Below are 25,168 nucleotides of genomic sequence, written 5' to 3' on the forward strand. Positions count from 1 at the left end.
ATTCAAACTTAAATAGTGCCCTTCCAACTATGTTCTGACTGGATATGAACCTTAAATGAAAAACAGAATAAATCTATTCCTTTTTATACCCACATACAAAAACCAGGTAAACTTCAAAGAAAAAAATAGATGTTTATTCTTTTGGTATTACGACTTCATTCAACAAATACTTATATTTGATAAGTTCACTCTTTAAACCATTTAGTCACTGAATATCTTTTCTTCCTAATGTAGGGCTACTTAAACTTTGGCTGGTGTCATCTTCATCTTACACTTAATTTAATCTGTGTAATATTTTTTTAAACATTAACTCTATTCCAGTTTGCAAATTAGTGTTTCTTCCTCTCATTTAAGCAACTCCCAAATAAAATTCTCCTTTTTTTTTTTTTTTAAACAAACTATTCTGGATTAGGAAAAAAGAAGTGATTTTTACTCAAGTGAATTCTATCTAAATGTAGGATTACAATGAGGATACTCCCTATTACTTTACTTAAATCTTTATTAAACTTTTACATAATGGAAATATTTAATCTGAAATATAACCTGAAGTTATGCTATATTTGTTCTCTCGTATATATGTTTTATAATAGAGTCTGCTATATTGCTGCTATATACCATGCAAGATCCTTATTTTCCTAATTACAAGAGCCATCACTAGTCTCAAAGGATGAAGTCCTTATTGAATTTTCCACAACCCATAAAAATGTAAAATAACTCACATTTATTAGTGGCTTATGATTTACAAAACACTTCCCTCACAAACATTCTGTGTTGTAGGAGGGCAAGTATTATTATCCTTATTTTAAAGTAGAGAAAACTGAGTTGAAATGTCTAGTAATTTTAAAAGATTTGATTCAACCCTCTCTTGTTCTCTACTATGTCATGTTAAAAGGGGATTGAATGTTGTGGAGCTGACCTATTTGTCACATAAAAACAACATTATCCAAGCATATCTTACTTATCATTTATAGATAAATCTCTCCTCAGATGCATTTCAGAAGATAATTTTTATTAATGGAATTGAATCTTCTGGACCAGCTAACTCCTTACTTTAGATTTTTTTGTACTATATAGATACTAATTTCAAAAAGATACTGAAGAACTCAGAACCATAAAAATTTTAAATCTGAGGGATCCTGGTCCAAACTCCTTAGTTTATGGATGAATAAATAGAGATCCAGAGGAAGAAAATGATTAGATTAATAATAATCACTAGTTAAAGTAAGAAAATGGGTTCAAAATCTAGGCATAATGATTGGTTTGGCTCATTGTCTATCACAAGAATAGTCATTCCAGAATGTAGATAAAGTAAACTAGATTCGTGTGTGACAGAATGGTGGACTTGTACCACACAAACCTATTTTCCCCCCAAAATATTAAGGTAAGAGTAAAAGAAAAGGAAAGGAAAGGGCGGGGGTGGGGAGGGAATTCTATGATCCAAGAAAAGCACACATATGTTACTAACATATGGCTTAAAAAAACCCACAAAAAACTATTAAGAGTAAAAAAAATTCTCTTTCTACCACACACTAAAGTTGCCAAATATAGGTCTCAAAAAAGAATAATATCACACTTATTAACACTTAAAGCTTTCTGGCCTGGAATGATAGAGATCAGAGACTGGAAATTTATTTTCCTCCTATAGAAGATGTAATTTCCAATAACTGTTGAGCAAACTATCTGGAACAGCTCACCACAAAATATTATTGAACTTAGCTATCTGGTACTTGAACAGTAAAGCAATTATACCAGTATTCAATTCACTGATTTCACATAGGGATAGGAATAGAAATATGAACATTTTCACTTTTAACAAAATGTAGATGCTACATCTCAAGATCTTAATCACAGTCTTTTCCTCTAGCCCTACAATTTTCCCTATGGTGGGAAAATGAACAATTCATGAGGAGAGGAAGACAAAGATCCAGCTCTTCACATGTATGAAAGAGAAGATTTTATTAAAGCATAGAAGAATTAGATTGTGAATTGTTATGGCATAATAACTGTTACTTCATTTGTGGAAAATAATTTAAAGTGATGATAATGCATTTCCTAAAACAAATATAATATAATTTTCTTTCTTTTTTCTCTTTTTTAACTTTACTATTTTTCTAATCTGTTTCAAAGAAAGGAATTTTATGAGGTTATGTATTAGTAAAGATATTTCAAAGATTGTTCCTAAGTTTTTAGTTCTATTTAGAAAAGATTAAAAGAACTTGGATAATCGAAGAAATGAGTTTCCTATCAAGTTTGGGGATGAAAATAACTGGGAGGAATAGAAAACATATTGAATGCAGAATGAGGGTTCAAAAAGATTCCAGCAGAAAAGAAAGAAAATCCTCAAATTAAATTAACAGAAGCAGTATCCAAAGTGACATAGTCACTATATTTGGCCTTTACCATATCTGAAGCACAGGAAAAACTCTAGTGGAAGGCACTGGAAATCAGAACACAAGGATCAGCTGAAGGAACTAGAAGACAATTAGCTTAAAGAAGAGAAGATATACAAGAATGTTTCTTCTAGTATTGGAAGTGCTATAATGTACAGGAAAGATGAGAATGTGTCTTACTTGGTCCAAAAGAGCAGAATTGGAAACAAAGGGTGGAACAGATAGCAACCTAATATAAAAAAAAAATTTAACTGACAAATAGAAGTGCCTAAAATGGAACAGATGTACACAGTAAGTAGTGAATTGATAATTACTAGTGATGGTTCAGGCACAGAATAGATGATTGTTGTTAGATATAGTGTATGGGTTGGTCTAGATGGCTTCTGGGGTTGCTTTTAACTCAAGTTTCATAATCTTTGACTATAGCAATCTGAATAAAAAGAGTCCCCTGGTGGGTTTGTTGCCTTGTTATTTAGATTTAAGCACTGAAGGGATTTTTGAAGTATAATAGAAAAATTAAAAAAAAAAAAGATTTTGCTGGAATCTAACAAATTTGTTGAGCTCTGTACTTTACACTGGTTCTAAAGGCAATCCTGATTATGTTTAGGACTTAATATTAAAGAATTAAAGTCCTTTGCTTCTAAATTATCTTTCAACTATCCTGCTTCCACAAAAGGTATTAGGCAACTTATATTCACTGGCAATTAAATAAAATGCTACATGAAAATAGTATGCATATATTTGTAGTATAGTGACTGACATATTATATTAATGCTATCAAAATGATGAGTGACAGTGCTTTGCATACCTGAATTATTTATTATAGCAGGATAACCAAAACACTAAAAAAATTTACATTAAAATAATTATTCCTTCTTTGGCAAGAAAATGAACCATAATATCTTTTTTATACCCAATTTCATTCATTTAAAAATAGGAGTGATTGTTGAATAGTCTGTGTTACCCTTGGATCAAAAGCAATTGCACACAAGGCACAGCAATGCACAATCAACGGAAGAAAGAATTTCAGGGAAAAAAGAACACTGGATGAGCTGAATAAATGATTTGCTGGTACTATTTATCACATGCATTCTTGCTTATGTGGGATAAAAAGCATCCCATTAAAAAGCTTTCCATTTAGAAGAAAAACTGCATATCACCTTATAACAAAAGAAGATCACCGAGGTTAGGAAGAAAGCAAGGGGGAAAATGTTGGGGGAATTAGTTTATATGTAAGAATTAATATAGGATTAATTAGTAACTGGAAAAGGAAACTTCTCCAGGAAAGATGTGTACACACATCCTATACATATGCATGTATTTATTTATATAAGAATAAATTTACATATATATTTCACTTTGTACAACATCATGTAATTTCCCTTTAGGTATTTTTCCCCACATGCTCTTATATTTCTCTTAAAGAAACTTATTTCTAACAATTTGAACAAAATAATCAGTATAAAATTTGGGACAATTTCATCTACTTTACATTGCAGATAAAAATGAAACAGCTTATTTTAAAAAACACATCAAGTAATTACAAAAGTATAAAAATTTTATGGGTGTGCAACTATATACACATATATGTATATGAAATAGTAAAACAAATATTATATGAGTCATTTCTCCTTTCTGTTGCTATTTTATTTTCTTGTTGATTCTGTTGACCTACAGTGAATTTCAAACTTTTTTTGATCACAAGGCCCTGTCAAAATTTTTTGAGTACACACTCCCTATATGTGCATATTTACATCTATCTATCTACACACCTACCTATTCATACTACTATATTGCTAATTATTTAACTGTAAAACTTTTTTAAAATCTGAAACTGAAAATGAATTAAAGATAAAATAATCTTTGAAATGAGAGTTAACAGAGAGCCAGTGGAGTCTATTAAAAAAGAAGAAGAACATGAAATGGTCAGACTTGCATTTGGCAATAGCAATTAGGGTGTGCAGTTATTTTCTGGGTGATAAGACTATGAACTAAAGCAGTGGCTGTGTCAAAAGAAAGATGGAGAAAAATAGAAGAGATTAGAGATAGAATTTACAAGCTTTATCATCAGAAAGAATATGGGCATTGGGAATGAGAGAAAATTACAAGTCAAAAATGACAATAAGGCAGTGAAAAGCCATGACTAAAAGGATGAGAGTACCACTGACAATAATTGGGAAGTTTGGCAGATGAATTGGGGGTTTGAGGAAAAATATATTCTAATAATATATGTAGTGCATGTCCTTACCTATCCATGCCTACTTATTCTGTTGTGGCATTCACAATCCTCCCACGAATGACAAAGAGTAGAGATCTGGTTCGGCCTCCCCATTCATGGCTCTCAAGCTCAGAATTCACACTATACAAGGAATTGTACTTTGGGGCAGTTTTGAAGAATAAGTGAAGTTGTTGTTGTTGCAGACAAGTCTAAAATTGGTGAACTGAAGTGAAGGTAAGATGTAATCTGTCTTCCTAGACTCTACTTTTTTTGATCATACTTCCCTTGGGTCTAGCCAGGTCCCCTATCATGACTGTAAAGTCCCAGTCCCTACTTTGGATACTATTGTTCAAAAGAATACTAAATTTCCTTTACCCTTTAGGGAATTCAAACAGTTAGAAGATGGCTTGGAAATTTAAGAGAAGTGTATTAGTTCATTACTGTTAGCTAAGTAGCCAGAACTGTTCTATGAAGCACCAGATCTATACACATCTGGAAAATGACAATTTTGTTGTTGTTATTCTTTTATTTGTTTGCTTTTTAAGTTGATACAAACTTTGTTTTATATCTTAATCTAAATAATCAAGTAATAGGTAATACTAGAATTCTTGTTCAGGTTTCTATGGATATAAATCATAGAATCTAAGACATGGAAAGGATATCCATCTTTGGATTTTGGATCCAAGATTATTATCACAGATGAGAGTAAATACACATATAAAGTTAGCCACATATATTGTGGATTTTATAATATTTTATTTTATATCATTTTACATCTTGAACTAACTTTCTCTCCCTCTAATTCCTCCAAATGTTTCTCCTCTAAATCTAGTTAGTCTTCATTCACCACTATTGTGAATTTCTTTTGATAAGTGGGGGTCCCCTGTAGTGACATCTAAGCCTCAAAAAGTATTCATTCAAAAACCATTTATTGAGCCCCATGTATTCTAGCCATGACAGTTAGAACTAGGGATACATTTTAAAAAAAGAAAAGAAGAAAGAAACAATTCCTGCCCACAGGAAGCTTATACTCAGCTGGTGGTAAACATTTATGTAAATGAAGAAATTAAAAAGAAAAAAAAAAAAAAAGCAAACCCAACCATTTCAGGATTGGAGATTGAAGACTACCAAGAAAAAACTTTATGTAGTAGTCTACTAGACACTTTAATTGGCATTAGTGGAAGGAAAATGCATTATTGGTAGGGGAAAGCCAAAGCACTGAAACGAAATCTCATGTAAAGGAAACAGCAATTAGATCCAATTGGCTAGAATGGGGGATTCATGCATGAAGGGAAATAGTATTTAATTATCCTAGAAGGAGCTGGAGCCAGATTGTTAAGGGGTTCAAATCCCAAACAGAGAGTTTGTATCTGATTGTAGAGATAATAAGAAGTCACTAAAGCTCTTTGAACAAGAGCGACCTGTGTTTTACAAATAAAAAATTTGACAGTTTTGTGGAGATCAGACTGGAGAGAGAAAAGACTAGACAAGTGGATCAATTAAGAAGGAGGTTTTTGCAATTACCCAGGCAGAAGGCAATGTAGGCTAAATGAGCGTGGTGGCCATGTCAGGAGAAAAAGGGGGCGAGTGAGAGATATTGGAGAGGGAAAACCAAAATAACTTGGCAACTTATTGATTATGGGGGTGACAAAATGGTTTTGAGTATGTTTTATCAAAAAAAAAAAAAAGGCAGGACCCAAAACGAAAATGTGTCTGAGAAAGAGGTGAGATGGGGAGGATTGGTAGGCAGTGCTGAAAAAGATGAATTCTTTTTTCTGCTGTGGTCAGGTTCACTTTGAAATAATCTATTTGGGGAAAAAATGCAATTGGCAATTACTGATATGGGATGAAAGATGAAGAGAGAAACTAGGTTACAAAAACCACAAAGGACATTGAGAGGAGGATAGGAATATGAAATAGATAGTATGAAGAAAAGAATCTCTTTGGGAGTCAGGAGGAAATATAAAATTATGCATTTTACAACCAATTTCTTGTTACTTAGGCATGACTTTAATAATAATACTTTTGATTTGAACTTAGGCAAAAGTTCTATCCACTATACCAACTATGCACTCTGATATAATATAGATATGTATATGGGTGAGTGTGTATGTATGTGTTATCTGTATACATATACATACACACACACATATATGTGTGTGTGTGTGTGTGTGTAGGGAGCGGGGAGAGAGAGTGGTTGGTAGTATGTGCTTTTTTTTTTTCAATATCAAATATTCATGCCTAAGTATGACTAATAATTTCAACAGGCTAAAAAAAGAGCTAATAAAGCTAATGTGAATTACAAAAATAATCAGGACCATATGATCAAAATTATATTAAATTTGAAGATAAATAATTATATTAAGAAAGATAACTTGAAAGAAATTTACAGGTCAGGGAGTCCAAGATCTTTTTACATATAATGAAACTGAATCCCAGAGAAGTTATGGAACCTATTCAACATTTTACAATAAGAATCAGCAAATGTCTGAGTAGAACCCAGATTTTACGATTACTCTTGTTTTTCTACAAAATGTTGTGCTTTTGATAGAAAATCTTGCATCAAGAGCCCAAAAGTAGTGTAGGGGAAAGTTGTTGAGAGCACTTAGAGGGAAGGAAAAAAGCATGCCAATAGAAAAGGAAACCACATGGGTCTGTGAGATGCATTTGGAGCTTCATAGATTACTTCAACTAACAGAGATTCATGCAATTATTCAATCTAAACTCATTTTTATATAAATCAAAGCTAAAACACATAGAAGTGATCTGACTTGTCCAGAGTCACATATTTAATGACAGAATTGGACCAAATTTAGGGAAAAGAGCTCTGGGCTTTTCTCCAAAGAACTTATCACCGCAGTGATTTTATCAGCTTTATTACTTATACTTCATCAGGATTCTCAATTGTTTGTGCTTTTTGACAGAGGTATAATTTTTTAAAATCCTCTCAATGTCCATATTTAGCTAGAGATTAGAAGTTCAGACAACTCTTTATTTTCAGTGGTTATATTGCTTGCTTTTGACTACATTATCATCAAACATTTTCCACTTATCCTTCTCCTTTTAAGCTTCCTTTTCTGTGTTGTTTTCCATCCTTAAGACCATAAGACTCTTGATTGTCTTTTTTATTGGTATCCCCAGCAATTAGGACAGTGTCCATAACAAATGTTTACTGCATTTGGATTGTAGTGTATTTGGAATTCTAAGAACCTGGGCTTGAGTTCCACATAATAAATTTTGGATAATTACTATTTTGGGAAAGTCACTTTTCTTTCTGGGACTCTTTTTCATAATCTGTAAAATGATGGGACAAAAGTATATGATCTCTGCAGTCTCTTCTAACTCTAAATCTAAAATTCTATGATTGGGATCCAATGCTATATCCCTATCTAATGATTTTTCTATTATGTCATTTGTCATCTCAATACAGAGAACACCTGAGCCATTAAAAGCCAACATTACTATTTTTAACTAGGAAAAGAGAAATTGTGTGGATAAATAGCTAAAACATGAACTAGAGTCTCCAATTATGAGATGTACAAGTCAATTTACCAAATCTCCAATTATAATTGGTATTACGATAAAAAAAGATTACAGCAAATGTTCATTACTGGAAAACGTAAAATTCAATGTGTTGAAAATACAGTATTAAAACACTCCTCTATTTAATCAATACAATTTCATTTTGCTTCTGGGGAAAAATAAGAGGTAATGGAAAAATGTATACACTTGGACAGTTTTAGATTCACTGGAAATTTTATGGGTTAGGAAATTGCCAATGAAATAAATTTCATGAGAACTTTGCTAATTCTTATTTCACTTATCTACAAACCAGATAATTATAGTTCAATAAAAATGAAATGACCCACACACCTAAAGGTTTTACTCCACTTCCCCAGAGAAATTTAATAAGCAGAATGCTAAAAGTATAGACTAATTATGACAATTTCATTAATTTCATTGAGTAGTGGTGAAAACTGTGTTTTAGAAAGATTATTTTTATCTTAAAAAGTTCAAGTTCCACTAAAGTGTAGATATATGAAGTCTACAAATTAGGGAATAAAATAATCTTCAAAAAATATAGTTTTCATCAGTATTCCCTTGCTTTAGAACCTATGCTTCCCATTCTCTGCTAAATGCAATCATACTCAGTAATTTTTCTTGTATTAAAATCAAAACAATCTGAATCATTAGCATTTGCCATTCATAACTGTATTATAAGGCTATTTTGTAACTCCTTGCCTATTTATATTAACTGTGAGGAAAGGCAACTGATAATGATTTCCATTTTTAACAAGTGATTTCCAAATCTCAATACAACTTACTTTAGGTTAGAAAGGAAGGATGTAGTTGGAAGAGGAGGGGAAAGCCGGGGAGGGACATCATATTCTTCACTTCCCAGGTGACCATTAGAAAAGACCTGAAAAAATGGAACAACTGGTTACTTTAAATAGTCTACTTTCTGGAGGTGTTTTGAAAAAAAAAATTAGAGCCAAATCATGCTAATTACTAACAAAGGTGAAACTCAATATTTCATATTTATACTTTATTTTTATGTAGTTTTTACAAAATTCCACTGAAACAAAAAAGGAGACAGTCAAATCCAGTTCAATGATTCTTATTTATTGTTAAGAATAAATTATTATTAGCAAGAAAGTAAATCACATGATTAATGAAGGACAGGACTTGTTAACTATAAATTTGACTAATTTTCTTCTTTTATATGAAACCACTAATCCCTAATATGTTCATCTTGTCTTTTTAGAACAAGTATATAAGACATTCAGAATTTAACTTTCAAAACTTGCCTGTTTCCTTATGAAACTTTCTTGTTTCTATTCCCTTTCTTGTGCTTAAAAATGTTTTTTTTCCTTCTTTTCTTCTCTTCTCCTCCTCCTCTTCTCCTTCTTCTTTTTTCTTCTCTTTATCTTTCCTCCTCCTCCTCCTCCTCCTGTTTCTCTTTCTTCTTCTTCTTTTTGGTAAATTTTTTGGTAATTTTTCTTTCCCTCTCCAACCCTCTCCCAATTAAAAAAAAATACAATCCTTGTAACAAATAGGCATTATCAAGCAAAAAAAAAAATAATAATCAACATTAGCCATGTCCAGAAAAGCATCTCATTCTACTCCTTGGATCCATTACCCTTTCAGGAAGTAGATAGCATGTTTTTCTGATACTGTGATTGGAGTATAGTATCAACCAAATTCTTTTTTTTTTTTTTTAATTTTTATTTAATAATTACTTTGTATTGACAGAATCCATGCCAGGGTAATTTTTTTTACAACATTATCCCTTGCACTCGTTTCTGTTCCGATTTTTCCCCTCCCTCCACCCCCTCTCCTAGATGGCAAGCAGTCCTATATATGTTGGATATGTTGCAGTATATCCTAGATATAATATATGTTTGCAGAACTGAACAGTTCTCTTGTTGCACAGGGAGAACTGGATTCAGAAGGTATAAATAACCCGGGAAGAAAAACAAAAATGCAGATAGTTCACATTCATTTCCCAGTGTTCTTTCTTTGGGTGTAGCTGCTTCTGTCCATCATTTATCAATTGAAACTGAGTTAGATCTTCTCTTTGTCAAAGAAATCCACTTCCATCAAAATATGTCCTCATACAATATCGTTGTCGAAGTGTATAATGATCTCCTGGTTCTGCTCATTTCACTTAGCATCAGTTCATGTAAGTCTCGCCAGTCCTCTCTGTATTCATCCTGTTGGTCATTTCTTACGGAACAATAATATTCCATAACATTCATATACCACAATTTACCCAGCCATTCTCCAATTGATGGGCATCCATTCATTTTCCAGTTTCTAGCCACTACAAACAGGGCTGCTACAAACATTTTGGCACATACAGGTCCCTTTCCCTTCTTTAGTATTTCTTTGGGATATAAGCCCAATAGAAACACTGCTGGATCAAAGGGTATGCACAATTTGATAACTTTGTGGGCATAATTCCATATTGCTCTCCAGAATGGTTGGATTCGTTCACAACTCCACCAACAATGCATCAATGTCCCAGTTTTCCCGCATCCCCTCCAACATTCATCATTATTTTTTCCTGTCATCTTAGCCAATCTGACAGGTGTGTAGTGGTATCTCAGAGTTGTCTTAATTTGCATTTCTCTGATCAATAATGATTTGGAACACTCTTTCATGAGTGGTAATAGTTTCAATTTCATCCTCTGAAAATTGTCTGTTCATATCCTTTGACCATTTATCAATTGGAGAATGGCTTGATTTCTTATAAATTTGAGTCAGTTCTCTATATATTTTGGAAATGAGGCCTTTATCAGAACCTTTAACTGTGAAGATGTTTTCCCAGTTTTCAAACAAATTCTTTAAGTCTTTCAAAGTTGTTTTTCTTTATTTTTTTTAGTGTATAAATTGTTCTGTTTCTGTTCATTTCACTCTATATTAGTTCATAGAAATCACCATCTCATGTTTCTTTGAAACCATCTGTCATTATTTTTTTTTAAAAATTATTAAGCAATTCTATTCCATCTCAGATGTTTTTAACAAATAGGTGGGAGTTGCACTTCTTTCAAAACCAATAGTTTGTCATCTTGATTAACAAATATCACATTTAAATGAGTATAAAAGGTCTTCCTCTGGATTTGTTTACACAGTATACTTGCTAAAATTCAAATTAAGATAAAGTTTTTCTCAGCACAAATTTAAATTGAAAAGAAAGTTAGTTCTCAGTAAGGAATATGCTAAGAAAAAAAAATGGACTAGCATGATTTTTTTTCTTTATCTAAATCATTCTATCTAAATATGAATATATTTATACACACATACAATCAGTTACTAAGCACTGTTTAATCACATAGAATGTAGTAGGTAGTGTGTGAAGTACTAAAGCTACAAAGGAGAAAAAACAACAGTCCTGGTTTTCACGGAACTTATTACAGTTTAGTGTGGATCACAATATGTATGCATGGTGTTTTTTTAAAAATTTATTTTATTTTATAATAACTTTTTATTGATAGAACCCATGCCAGGATAATTTTTTACAACATTATCCCTTGCACTCACTTCTGTTCTGATTTTCCCCCTCCCTCCCTCCACCCCCTTCCCTAGATGGCAAGCAGTCCTATATATATAAAATATGTTGCAGTATATCCTAGCTACAATATATGTATGCAGAACTGAACAGTTTTCTTGTTGCACAGGAAGAATTGGATTCAGAAGATAAAAATAACCCGGGAAGAAAAACAAAAATGCAAATAGTTTACATTCATTTCCCAGTATTCTTTCTTTGGGTGTAGCTGCTTCTGTCTATCATTGATCACTTTGGCTCTTCTACGGAAGATGAATTTCAGTGGGGAGAGATTTAAAGGTTGGAAATAAAGTAGGAGATTTCTGCAATAGTTTAGTAGAGATGTGATCAGGTATTCAACTATATAGTGTGCATATTTAGAAGGGGGCAGAGGCAAGAGATGTGGAAACAAGATTCAGTAACTGGACACATGGAGTGAGGGAAAGGAGGGAATACATAATAACATAGTGTTTGTAAACCTGGAAGATTTCAAGGATGGTGATTTTCCTGAAAGAAACTGGGAAGTTCAAAAATAGAGTAGGTTTGGAGGAATATTAATGAGTTAAGTAGAGTTTGAGATATTTATGGATCACTCAGCTTGAAATGTCACATACTTACTTCATGATATCAGACTAAAGCTCAGGAAGGATTCAACCTGGATATATAGATATTGAATTAATTTATATAGAGATGGTAATTGAACTCAAGGGAGTTAAGGTCACAAAGTGAGAATCAATAGAATGAAAGAAGAGCATTCAGGGCAATATTTTGGGGTACATATAAAGTTATAATCCATGATACTGAAGATGGTATCCAGAAGCAACAGTTAGACAAGGAGGTTAGAACCAAGAAAGAGCAGTCATGAAAACCTAGAAGAAAGACTATTCAAGAAGAAAAAAAAATGTTCAAAGTATGTTCTCTCTCTCTCTCTCTCTCTCTCTCTCTCTCTTTATATTTACTAAGCAAAACACAAGCAATTATTTATGATCACTTTAACTTGACAATAAAGCAATACGAAATAAAAGAAGTGGTAGGAAGGTATCAGTTTTTCTCAATAATTTTATTTTTTAATTATTCTGAACATCAACAAACATGAACATCTTTACATAAAAAACTGCACATCTCTAATGCATAAAACTTGCTTAAAAAACACAACAGAATATAATAAATTCAAAATGTTAGCTTCAAGGCTGTCCTTTTTGCTTTCATTTGAACTTTCTTCTGCTCTCTTTTGTATATTAAAATACTTAGAGGAGACTTTTCTTTTTTGCATCTCTATTTCTGGACCTATCTCCCTCCACTATACCTCCATCCCACTCAAAATAAAAAAGAATCCTTGTAACAAATTAGCAAAACAAATCCCTACATTAGCTATAGGGGAAACTATTTTATTCTGCATCTCAAGTCAATCATCCCACTTTCAAAGATGAGTAGCACTGCTTTATCCAGAGGATCTAGTGATCCTCTGGAAATATGACTAGACACTGCAAACAATTACTTCTTGTGCTTCAAACTTAAGTTTAAATATTGCTTTTTCAATATTGTTTTCTGAGTTCTACTCATTTCATTTTCTAGTAATGAATATAAATTTTCTCATATTTCTCTGACTGCAGCCAGTTTTTTACTTCTTATGGTGAAATAATAGTACATTACATTCATATAAAATAATTTATTGAGCAATTCCAGAAGTGCAAGATACATCTTTAGGTAACAGTTCTTTTAACCCAAAAAAAGATATTAAAATATTTCTGAACATATTGGTCTTTTTACCCTCTCTTTAATCACTTTAGGAATATATGCCTAGCAGTGAATTGAATGGGTGAAAGCACTGATTTTGGGGATATTATTCCAAATTGAAGTCTGGAATTAGTAGACCAATTCATAGGGCACACTTTTTAAAACTGTGCATGTATCTATTTATAAATATGTATTATAATGGGTTTTTTTCCAAACCCTAGATCATTATTTCTTGTTTAACAGTAGCAGAAATGATGTGTGTGTATAGGGAGGGGTATATTTTATATGTAAACATTTGGGGAAAGGGTGTATTCATTACCTAGAAAATTAGTTAAATAGCTTTAATTTTTTCTCTTCCTTATCTGAAACTGTATTAAATCTTTATCATATAACATTAAAAGGCAATTTCTTTATCATAAAGGGGGAAAAAGCTCTTATATGATATGAAAAGCTTCAAATCTCTGAACTATAATTTATAGAATGATCCATGTCAGAAAGTACAGCCTGTGCTATGGTTAAAGAAATCACTTCAACATGCTTTTCATTATGTATGTGTGCTTACAAAAACTTATTATGTATAAGTGAACCATATATAAATGTACTGAGATTCTGTCTGAAACAGCATTTTAAGATCCTTACCCACTGTGGTATTAAAAATGCTATTATCTTTTACATTAAGTAAACAGGGAACAGGCTGAATAACAGCAAATCTTTCTCTGCACCATTTAGAAATTACTCTTAATTCTTCACAGAAATAATTCATATGGGCATTAATTCTTATCATAGCTAAATCACTTTGAGAAATAAGTGAGGGAACTTATTCATGGGCACACAGAGAATACTTACCTTTCAAAGGTGAATGCATTATTCCTAACTGTATAGCACAACATCCACCAATTGTTTCTAAATGTTTGGATGGCCTGGTTCATCATTGACCTCCAATATGTGTATCCTTAGTCAAGGAACTAATTACTCAGTGGCACAGGTCAATCTCTTAATATCAGATCATTCTAAACTGATCAGCTGCCAATCTGCACTGGTAGAGAAACTTTTCTTAGTATTTAAATTTTCCACATTGATGAAATCACATTTTGTTTTTTTAAGAGCATGCTCCAAACAATCTATTTCTACCATAAATTCATTCATAGCATGACAACTTGTATTTCCAGTTATAAATTTATGTAGATGGTACCACATCTTTTTGGTAATATTAATGCACATTGAAGGCAAAGACTCTTTTTTATCCCTTTTCTATATTTTGTAACAATTAAAATAGCGTCTTAACAGTAAGAAGATTATCACATTAGCCCTGGAACAGACCTCAAAGGTTATTTAGTCTAATGCTTTTATTTTATATATGAGAAAATTTATACCTCTGGAGATTAATTGAGTTGCTCAAGGTCACAAAAACATTAAATCATGGAAAGAGATTCTAAGCCCGGACCTCTGCCTCTCACACACTAGCACAAAGTATTAAATAAATATATTTGACAGAGTGTCCTCACTTTTCATAGTTAAAGTGGCTGAATTTGATACATGGACATTTCTCCCCTTCATTCTAGTTATTTAATAATATAAAAGCTCAAAAATGTAAAAATGTTCATCTTTTGCAATATGTTAACTGCCATCAGTTAACTAAGAACCCCAAACTAAGAAATTTATTAGTTTCCAATAAATAAAAGCTAAAATGCCTAATGCTATTCAGAACATGAAAAGTCCAAGTTTAACATGTCTGCTGAAATAAGTAAATGGAAAAAAAATGATTAAATATCTGCTGGTGTATTTAAGAAAATGTCTATGGCAAATATTTTCAATAGGATAATATTACTTTTTTCTGGTTTTTGTTAATGTTGCATTATCCTGAACTTCATGTTTCTCTGTACATTTCATTAAATCTAAAATCATTTTAGTTGCCTCTACAAGACAAGCTTAGGAAAAGGAATTGTTAACAACTTGTTTTTTTCTGTATTGGGACGGTGTAAATGGATACTTCTTTGTATTCCTTAGGAGACTAAAGTGCTTCTTTTTTGAGATACTTATAAAAGTTGCTCCTCTAAATTAAGTCTAGTTATACCCTGAAGATTTATGAGCAACTTCTGTGATTTCTGTCTAAAAAAATCAGGCTAAATTAGTCTGTCTCTCCAGAGGACCACACATATACTCTCTTTTCTCTCTCTCTCCTTCTCTCCCTCTCTTTGTCACCCTCCCCCACTTTCTTTTCCTCCCCCCCCATACCCTCTTGTTAAGCCTGAGCTAGCTTCCTTGAGGCCTCAGGATCAGCCAGAGTCAGGATAAGTAAAAATCCTTGGTCTTTAGGGGGAGAAGTGAAAGAAACAGGCAAACTGCCACAGGCTTGCCAATGATGTATCCTGGATTCTGGAGTCCAAAGTCACCAACTTCTCTCCACCTCATCCCTCTAATCCTTGCCTATGATTATTTTTACACCAAACATTGACCCAGCATCAACTGTAAGAAGAGCATGTATCCAAACATATGCTAATAGTCATTGTCCCATATAGAATAGGTAATTAGTCTTAAGTGCTCTCTGATTCAAGCACATCTTTTTCAGAGTTTCAGACCTTCACATCCCCTCCTGAAATAAAGAATATATTTCATAGAAATGTTTTTCCCCTAGAAGAACAAAAAATCAAAAATCAAAAAAATTCAAAATACAAAAATAATTCAAAGCTCTATATTCATACCAATGATTGAAAACAAAAATCTCCATACTCATATTTATTTTCTGACAGGCTGTCCCTTTTCTTATAGAAATATTTGAAATACTTCACTGAAACACTAGCTTCCAAATAACTCCCCAAAGAAAACACGCTAAAGCACCAAAATATGTAGTAAAAAGAAATTTCAAATGCACTTTCATAGCAAAATCTTAGAACAGTTGCAGAGAAATAATGAAAAGTAATTTTCACTACAAGCAACATCAAGTAATGCCTTAAAACAAAAAATCTCAAGTGAATATAACCCATAAATGAAAATAGGTTTAAGTTATCAAGTATACTGAGGAGTAAAGCTGTTGACATAGAGGGAATAGAGGAAAAAAGTTTTCATGTTTCCAATAATACTGAAAACGATTTCAGAAGCAAACATGTTTTTCATGTAGGTTAGAAAAGAAAAAAATTAGAAACAAACAAAAACAAAACCTCAAAGAACTTTAAAATTAGCAAGAAAAACATGAATCAGATATAAGATCAGACTTATCATGATCCAAGAACTAGAGAATTTCATGAGTACATGAGAGAATTTAGTGAAAGGGAGTAATCCTAATTTTTATAATTATAGCCTCTATTTCAAGGTATTTACCCAGGGGCATGAAGAAATAGACAAAGTTTTCTAGGGTATTTTATGCCTGACTCACACACCTTCAACTCAGGAGGCTTCAGGAATTTATTTGGTTCATTTTTACTTAGTTTAGAAGGGACTTAGAATTCTTTCTTGCCAGCAAAAAGACCAAAAAGAACAGTTTTCAATAAAGAAAGATTCTCCTACTTGAGCAAAGTGTCAAGGATATTTTCTTACCTTTCTCAGAAGAAAAGACTGAAAGGATATTAGAAAGCCTATCCTTCCCTCTGCACTTCTGTAGATTCTGGTGAAGGGTCAGCCCAGGTTGTTCTTCATGTGATTACAAATGGTGTTATATTGTGGGTTCCTTGGCATATTGCTCCCACTGAGTGTGTTTTATCTTTTTTTTTTTTTTTTAATATAAAGGTACCATTTCATTTTGGTTCATTTTTCTCAGAGAAGTTTTAGCTGCTTGTTAGTGCACATAGTTCTCCATAGGACTTGGAGATACATGAGGCTTTCTTATAGCCTAAGCTTAATCCAGTGTATATCCATTTGTTTTGCAAAATGCACACTCATTATAAAATCTAAGTGTGGAACCCGGGCATGGGGAGAAGGGAGAGAGATCCAATTTGGTGGGCATGTTTGTGGCAAATTTAACTCCTTTTATATAAAGATAAACATGTTAACAAACTCTAAAGAATTCTTCCTCACAGGGTATTAATAAAAACAAACAAACAAACAAAAACCTAGCAGGATATGAAATGGTCCACTATATTTATTGTCCGTTAAAAGAAGGGAAGTTTAATATAATTTTTATTGCTGGATAATGTCTTCATTTAGGGACAGCTATGTAGCAGTATAAAATCCTGGGTCTGTAATCAGGAAGACTCCCATTCATGAGTTCAAATCGGGCCTCAGATACTTACTGGCTGTGACTAGTAAGTTGCTAACTCTCAGTTTGCCTCAGTTTCTTCATCTGTAAAATGAGCTGGAAAAGGAAATGGCAAACTACACCAATATCTCTGCCAAGAAAACCCCCAAAAGGAGTCACCAAAGAAGTGGATATGACTAAAAAAGCAACTGAAAGTCAAATATCTTCATTTATAACATATTGTATTCAGCTAGGTAGCACAATGGATGGAGTAGCAAGGTATAATTTTCTGAATTCACATCTGGCCTGAGATACACTAGCTGTGTGACTTTGGGCAAGTCACCCCAATTTGCCTCAGTTTCCTAATCTGTAAAATGAATTGGAGAAGAAAATAGCAGATAATCCCAGTAGCTTTGCCAAGAAAACCCTAAATGGGATCATAAAGAATCAGACACAACTGGAAAATAATTGAAACAACAACGTGGCAGATACATACTTGGATCTGCCTTCTTTGGCTCTATATTACTTCATACATTTTTAAAAATTTCTTGATATTCCTCAGTGTTTATGGCACTAAAATACTGCTCTGCATTCACATATAATATTTTATTAAGCAATTCTTGATTTCCTTAACTAGCTTAACTAATCCTTGAGTTCCTTAACTACCTGTCATTACAAATAGCTCTACCACGAGTTTCCCTTTCACACTGTCTTTCTCCTTTATTTTCTCCCTCCAATTCCTTCCTTCCCCATGTTCTTCATTTTCTTTCTCTTGCTTATGCCCCCAAAGGTATATTAATCAAATGGCAGTACTGTTGTAAGAAAAAAATGGGATAAATAAATTTGAGGCCTCACTGATTCCCCCAATACTGAATAAATACACTTCTACCATAGCCTTATCTATCTATCTATTTTTTTTTTTAACTAAAAACCATCTTTACAGATTTGAAGTAAAATGATATGCCAGGAATTTTTTCCATTTTTAAAAATTTTTGTTCAGTAATTTTGAACTTTTAAAAACTTCACATTGGTAGTTTTGAAAAGAAATGGATTGTTACTTTCATTTTAACAATGTGATATTGAACAATTCAATATAACATTCTTTTATCTATCAATTAATTCTATCAATTAATATCGATTTTGCCAGAGATAGCTAATGAAAAGACCTGGTTTTACTCCACATCCTTATTTCATATTCTAACAGTTATTGTTAACCATGCAAAAACTTAAAAGTTTTATAAATTTTAAAATATATGTCCATATACATATATATAAAAGATAAAATCTATTCCCCTTTATTATTATGAGGTATCTTTTTTAAAAAAAATGCAAATTGTAGTTACTTAGTAGTTAGTGTAATTTGAGAAAGATCATAGTCTGAACTGACTTTCCAATGTATACCTTTACCCTATATAAGTTTTGTTCTTGGATTTAAAAAAAAAATCAGAACCATACATAAATCATGCCCATGCAATCAATTTCAGTGAACTAGCTTTCCATTCTTTTAAAAATGTGACATTAGTTATTTTTGATGATGGCTGATCTATAATTTTAGCTCTATAATAGCATTTATCTCTTTTTTTCCCCAAATACTTCATTATTTTTCTTGATGCTGTTAATTTTGTCTCTTCACGTGAATTTTGTTACTGTTATAAACAATTTTATAAAATATCCATTGATGTTTAAATTTGAACATAGAGCTTAATTTAGCCAGCAATATCACCTTTACTACACTAGTATAAACTAGTCATATATGCTGAATATTTTCCAGTTATTTAGCTTATACTATATTTTTCTATAAAAACCTAAAACCCAGTAATAATAATAATAATATTATTATGTATGTAGAAAACAAAGAAATGCCTTCTCTTTGTTCTGGCACATTCAGATAACAAATTTATTTAAAATTTGTTTAAGTTTTATTTCTTCCTAGCATTTTCCCCATAAAACATGCTGGTTATTCTTGTGGATTATTTTATATTCTACTATTTTATTACTTATTACCTTTCTTCTCAGAGGATTCTTTGGGATTTTCTAAGTAAACAAGATATACTTATTTCATGAGCTGTGATTTCATCAGAATAGGGAGATTTAGATGACATCTTCTTTTACCAAAGAACATCAGCAACTGTTCTACAACCTATACCTTAAGTGTAGTTTCCTGAGGTGAAATTGAAATGTTAAATCAAAAAATTCCTTAAGATCACATGACTAGCATGTGTCAGAGATGGTTGTGGTCTTCTTGAAAAAATATCATGCTCTCTTTCCACAGTTTTTCTAAAACAATCTATTTTTGTTCCTTAACCAATTTTTATTTCCTGAATTTCTTTATCCTGACTGGTTGCTATAGTAACATTTCTGATAATTAGAATAAGAGGCGATATGATATAGTGGATGGGACACTGGACAAAGGTAGGGTTCAAATTTGGTACCAGACACTGATTAGCTGTGTAACTGGGCAATTTATTTAACCTTTATGCGCCTTACTTTTCTCAACTATGAAATAACAGGATTAGCTTGGATGGCTACTAAGGTCCTATTCAAATTCTTACATATTGTGAATAATGATGAGGGAGCATCCTAGCTTTAATCTTGAATTTAATGGGAAAGCTGTAAAAATTTCCCTTTATTAAAAAAAGTGTTTACAAATTTAGATCAATTTTCCCTATGAAAAAAAATTTCGTGTCAATGATTTTAGTTCAACATAAATTTAAAAAGGTTACACCAAAATTATGTTTTTTTTGGTTTTGATTTACACCAAAATTATGGTTTTTGTTTTAATTCCTATTATTAATGAATTTTCTTGATAGCAACAACTAATAGAACAGTGTAGCTGATAAGAAAATGACTCTGGCATTAGGAAGATGTGCCTGTGCTTCTGAAATACATTAGCTAAGCGGTCCTGGCAAGTTACTTTACTTCTCTGTGTCTTAAGACAATTCTTTACGACTATAAATAGCAGAGCAGATGCTGATCTGCACTGATATATATATTTCTTTATGAGAATTCACTAGATCAATGAAATAAAAAGTTTGGCTAAAAAACAAACAAACAAACCCCAAAAAACCTCCACCAAAAAATCAAAACCAATATTTTCTTAGCCTAGAATTATCCTTGCATCCCTGATATGAATCTAACGTGATCTTAACAAACAATTCTAATGATAAGTTATTGTGGGTTTTTAGACAGGCTTTTATTACTATTGCATCAATATTCACTGATGCTAATGACTTAAAAATTCCACTTAAAATCATTATTGTCACACGGAAGGAATACTGTGGTTATCTTTTTTGTTTCTGAAAAAGTTTTTTTTCGTATAGATTTCACTTATTCACATCTTTGATAGAATTCATTTGCACATTATTCAATAAGCACCTGTTAGGTCTTATTATAATGTATCAGGAAATGTGGCAAGGAAAATACAAAACAAAGGTAAAAATAAAGAAAATAGTATAATGGTAAAGCTGTTTCGAAGGGAAGGCACTAGCAGAGAAAAGAGAATGGGGGGAGGAGGCAGAGAGGGATGGCAACTAGGAAGTAATAGAGAGTTTAAGAGTGGTAGGAAAGGGAGAAGGGCAAGTGATTGACATGGATATGCCAGTATTTTAGGAAAATAATTTTAGTATATAAGCAAAGAATGAAATGGAAAAAGACTTGGAATATTCTATTACAATCGTCTAAGTATGAAGAGTGATAAGAATTTGCACCTGTGTGTCACACAGGTATCTGACATACAGTGTCAGAAGAGATGGGGATATGAAAATGTAACAAGATTTGACAACAGACTGGACAGGTAAGTGAGGAAAAGTGAGGAGTTGAGAGTGACAATCACCTTGAGAGCCTAGCCAAAAGAAAGATGATGATATTCTGGACAATAACAGTTAAGTTGGATAAAGGGAAGAGTTGGAAGAAAATAAGATCTATTTAAACAGGTTGGAAGCCTATGGAACATCTATTTTGAAATACCTATTAGGTATTTGGAAGCAGAATTAGAGCTCAGAAGAGAGACTACAGTTAAAGATATTTGTGTGTAAATGTATACAGACTACTCCCTTAAAACCCCTCCCCCATTTGTATATACAGATATACGTATCCAACTCTATATAGAATAGATTATCTAGATCAATGACTCAATACTTTTATACATATGCACATATGTGTGTGTGTGTGTGTGTGTGTGTGTGTATACGTATCTGTACATATGGTAATCATCAGTATAGAGATAATAAACCCATGGGAATTACTGAAATAGAATACTAAGTGAAGCAGCATGGAGGGAGAAAGAAGAAGGTAAAGGGCAGAACCTTGGGGGACAACCCTGATTACCGGGTCTGACCTGGAAGAAGACCTAGAAAAGGATACTGGGAAATCATGCAAGTAGAGGAACAAAAAGATGACAGTCTCAAAACTCCAAAGAGGCCAAAAGAATCAGAAGAAAGTGATTGACAATGTCAAAAAGTACAAAGAAGGCAAGGATGAAGACTGAGAAATAGCAATTATTAGTTTGATCAATAAGAGATCACCAGTAATTTGGGAAATAGCTTCAGTTAAGAGAATAGGTTGGAAGTCAAGTTGCAAAGTAGTGAGAGCTAGAGGAAATACTTTCACTTTGTGAATGCTGACTTTCACAAGTAGTTTATCTGAGAAGGGTAGGAAAGCTATAGCCCAATAGCTATAGGGATAAAAGGATGAGTTGTTTTTTGTTTGTTTGTGTGCTTTATTTTTTAAAGGATGGCTGAAACATGGGTGTGTTTGATGATAGGAAGGAAAATAAGAGTGAAGATTAATGAGAAAGCATTGGGGTGACAGTGGGGTCAATCTATAGGGGAAAAGAGGAGAGAACAGATGGGGTCAAAAGAGCATGTAGAGGTGTCAGCCTTGGTCCATGAGAAAGGACCTTAGAGGAGGAATGGAAGAAGTAGTGGGTAAAGATATCCAAATGATGTCAGATTAAGAAGTGAGAAGGAAAAAAAAGCTCTCAGCAAATGCTGTCAATTTTTTCAATATTAAAAAATCATTAGCTGAGAGGGTGAGTGAAGAAGATGCGGGAGGGTATTTTGGAAGGATGAAATGGTTTAAAGTAGTTGCTGAGGTAAGTGGGATATCAAATGAGTAAGGAAATAAAAAAATAACTAATTTGCTACAAGGAAGGCCTAATTAATATCATGTAACATATATCTATATATGTCCAATCAGCAGGTTTTTATGATTTTCTCCAGCTCATTCAGCTACATGAGTATAGGAGCAAAAAGCAAGAATGTAGGAATAATCCAAGGCTGAAGTCTGGCAAGCTGCAATCAGTGATAAGACAGAAGAATAAAGGATTTAAGAATAGATTAGTCAGTGGTATTCTAATAAGTGTTTAAAAACTAGCTCTCCAGGGAAGAAAAGAAATCTGTATTTATGACACATTTTTTGTTGTTATTGTTGTAGTTGTTATTTATTTATTTTTTTTTTACAATTATGTGACACTTTAATACTTACAAAATACTATTCCTTTTTTAGGTTATACATGTATATTCATTTTAAAAATATTTCTAAGTCATGTTGGGAGAGAAAAAACAGAACAAAAAGGAAAAAATAACAAGAAAAAAACAAGAAAAGAAAAAATTGAAAATAGATTGAGTTAATCTACATTGTCTCCATAGTTCTCTCTCTGGATGTCAATGGTATTTTCCATCCAAAGTTTATTAGCATTGTTTTGGATCACTTAATTTCTGAGAATAACCAAATATGACACACTTTTAAGTTCAATCTGCATTTTCTCTATTACTTTCTTAAGCCTAGAAATCAAATGAAGTCCTACTTTGTAGCATTTCTTGATTTCTAAGGTGTAATTCTCCCACTGAAATCAAGGGAATTAAGTATAGCCAAAATAGAGGTGACAATTTTCTAAAAACCTTAAGACTTGAAGGAAATAGATGCAAAAACCACAAATAGGGCTAGAGACCATAAAGATGAAATGAAAAATTATTATCAAATAAAGCTCATAAATACTGAAATAGACAAGGCTCATTATAATCATTGGTCATCTTAATTCAAGTAGCTGAAGTGGAGTACAGCAGTAGGCCATGGAGAAGGAGTAGATTAAGAAATTTGTAAATTAGGGTATTTAGGGAGTAACTAAGCCTGGCAGCTCCAGGACTTTCATTCCAAGTCTAACTTAAATTCTCATTCTAAGATTAAGGTTATCTACTCACTCTTTTGGATTATTTGGGTATTTTATATTAAATATGTTACATTTTCTTCAATTTTTTTCTAGGGAACAAAACAAAGTTTTTCTAAATTCTTTTCTTCTAGTCTATTTTTTTTTTCCAGGCACAGCTAAATAGCACAGAGAATATAGAGATGGATTTGAGGCAAGGTGATCAGAGTTTAAATCTGGTCTCAGACATTTAATAGCTGTGTGACTCAGTGCAATTCACTTCTGTTTCCTGAGCTGTAAAATGTGGATAATAGCAGCACCTCATTAAATTAAATCTTATTTGAAATTTGCTTGGAATAATAACCTGGGACATTGTAGATACTATATAAATGATCATTCTTTCAAACCTTTCCATTTTAGGAGCTCTTAAATTCACATTCCTGTTTTGTTTTGTTTTGTTTTTTAATTTGTTCTACTCCTTCTGCTTCCATTTGGATTATATGGGTACTGTATTTTTTCTCTGTGTCTTTCTGTCATTCTTTCCTTATGAGAATTTTTTCTCTACTGTCATTCATTCATTTATTCATTTAGAATTTTTTTTTGTCATTTTGAAGCAATAAAGGAAAACTACATTTAATCATGACTCTAGCAACCTTTCCATAGGTTAATCTCTGAGAAACAAACAGTGACAATAAGATTTGATGAATAAATAAAGAAGCAAATGTGGATATACATAACTTCACAATTCTGCAAACAGCTTTGGGCTAAAGCCAAATTCACTGTTTCCCCTGTTGTTTCCTTGATTGTTACAGTACTACCTTTGTTAGGAATTTAAGAGTAATAATACCATCTCAGTCATGACTCATATATATATATGGGCAAGTTTCTTTCAAAGTGTATTTTTCAGGCAATCTAAATTTTGCCACACAGAAAAAGTTAATTTTTAATCCTGTAGTTCAGTTTAGGTTTTTATTTAATATTTTGTATGATATTAATCTGTATTTCCAAGATTCTGACAGCTAGATGGCATTAGATATGAAAAGAGTCATAAAAATGACCAACTATGATTAAAAAAAAAATGCTTTATCAGACTACCTGGGTTTATGGAAGGCTAAAAAAAAAAAAAATCACACATACTCTCTCTCTCTCTCATAAAAAATAAAGCAAAACAAAAAATTAGATCCTTTAATCTTCTCCCAAATCACCAAATTTCTTGCAAAGATACTTTCCTTCCTTTATAAGCCACAAATCAATAACAACGCTAATGATGAGAAACTTTTAGTAGAAAAAGCAAATAAAAAATAAATATCAAGCCATTCACATAATAGCTTCATAGTCGAATGAAGTCATGGTTTAGAATCTCCCTTCTGAATGCTTTAAAAGAAACTTTTTCATTATTTAATATTTCATTTTCCCTGTTACATATAAAACAATTTTTAACATTTGTTTTTAAAACTTT

The 25,168-nt window shown here is 32.3% G+C and overlaps 1 protein-coding gene across 4 annotated transcripts in view; it reads right to left on the reverse strand.

Annotated features, from left to right (window-relative positions):
* Nucleotides 1–25,168, reverse strand: part of CBLB (Cbl proto-oncogene B) — a 222,083-nt gene that overhangs the window by 44,358 nt on the left and 152,557 nt on the right. For all 4 annotated transcript variants that reach the window (XM_051985227.1, XM_051985226.1, XM_051985224.1 and 1 more), the window contains exon 13: nucleotides 8,934–9,028. In XM_051985227.1, coding sequence (XP_051841187.1) covers nucleotides 8,934–9,028 — 95 coding nt within the window. The remainder of the gene's footprint in view (nucleotides 1–8,933; nucleotides 9,029–25,168) is intronic.

Source organism: Antechinus flavipes, chromosome 3 (genome assembly GCF_016432865.1).
Source record: "Antechinus flavipes isolate AdamAnt ecotype Samford, QLD, Australia chromosome 3, AdamAnt_v2, whole genome shotgun sequence".
Lineage (NCBI taxonomy): Eukaryota > Metazoa > Chordata > Mammalia > Dasyuromorphia > Dasyuridae > Antechinus > Antechinus flavipes.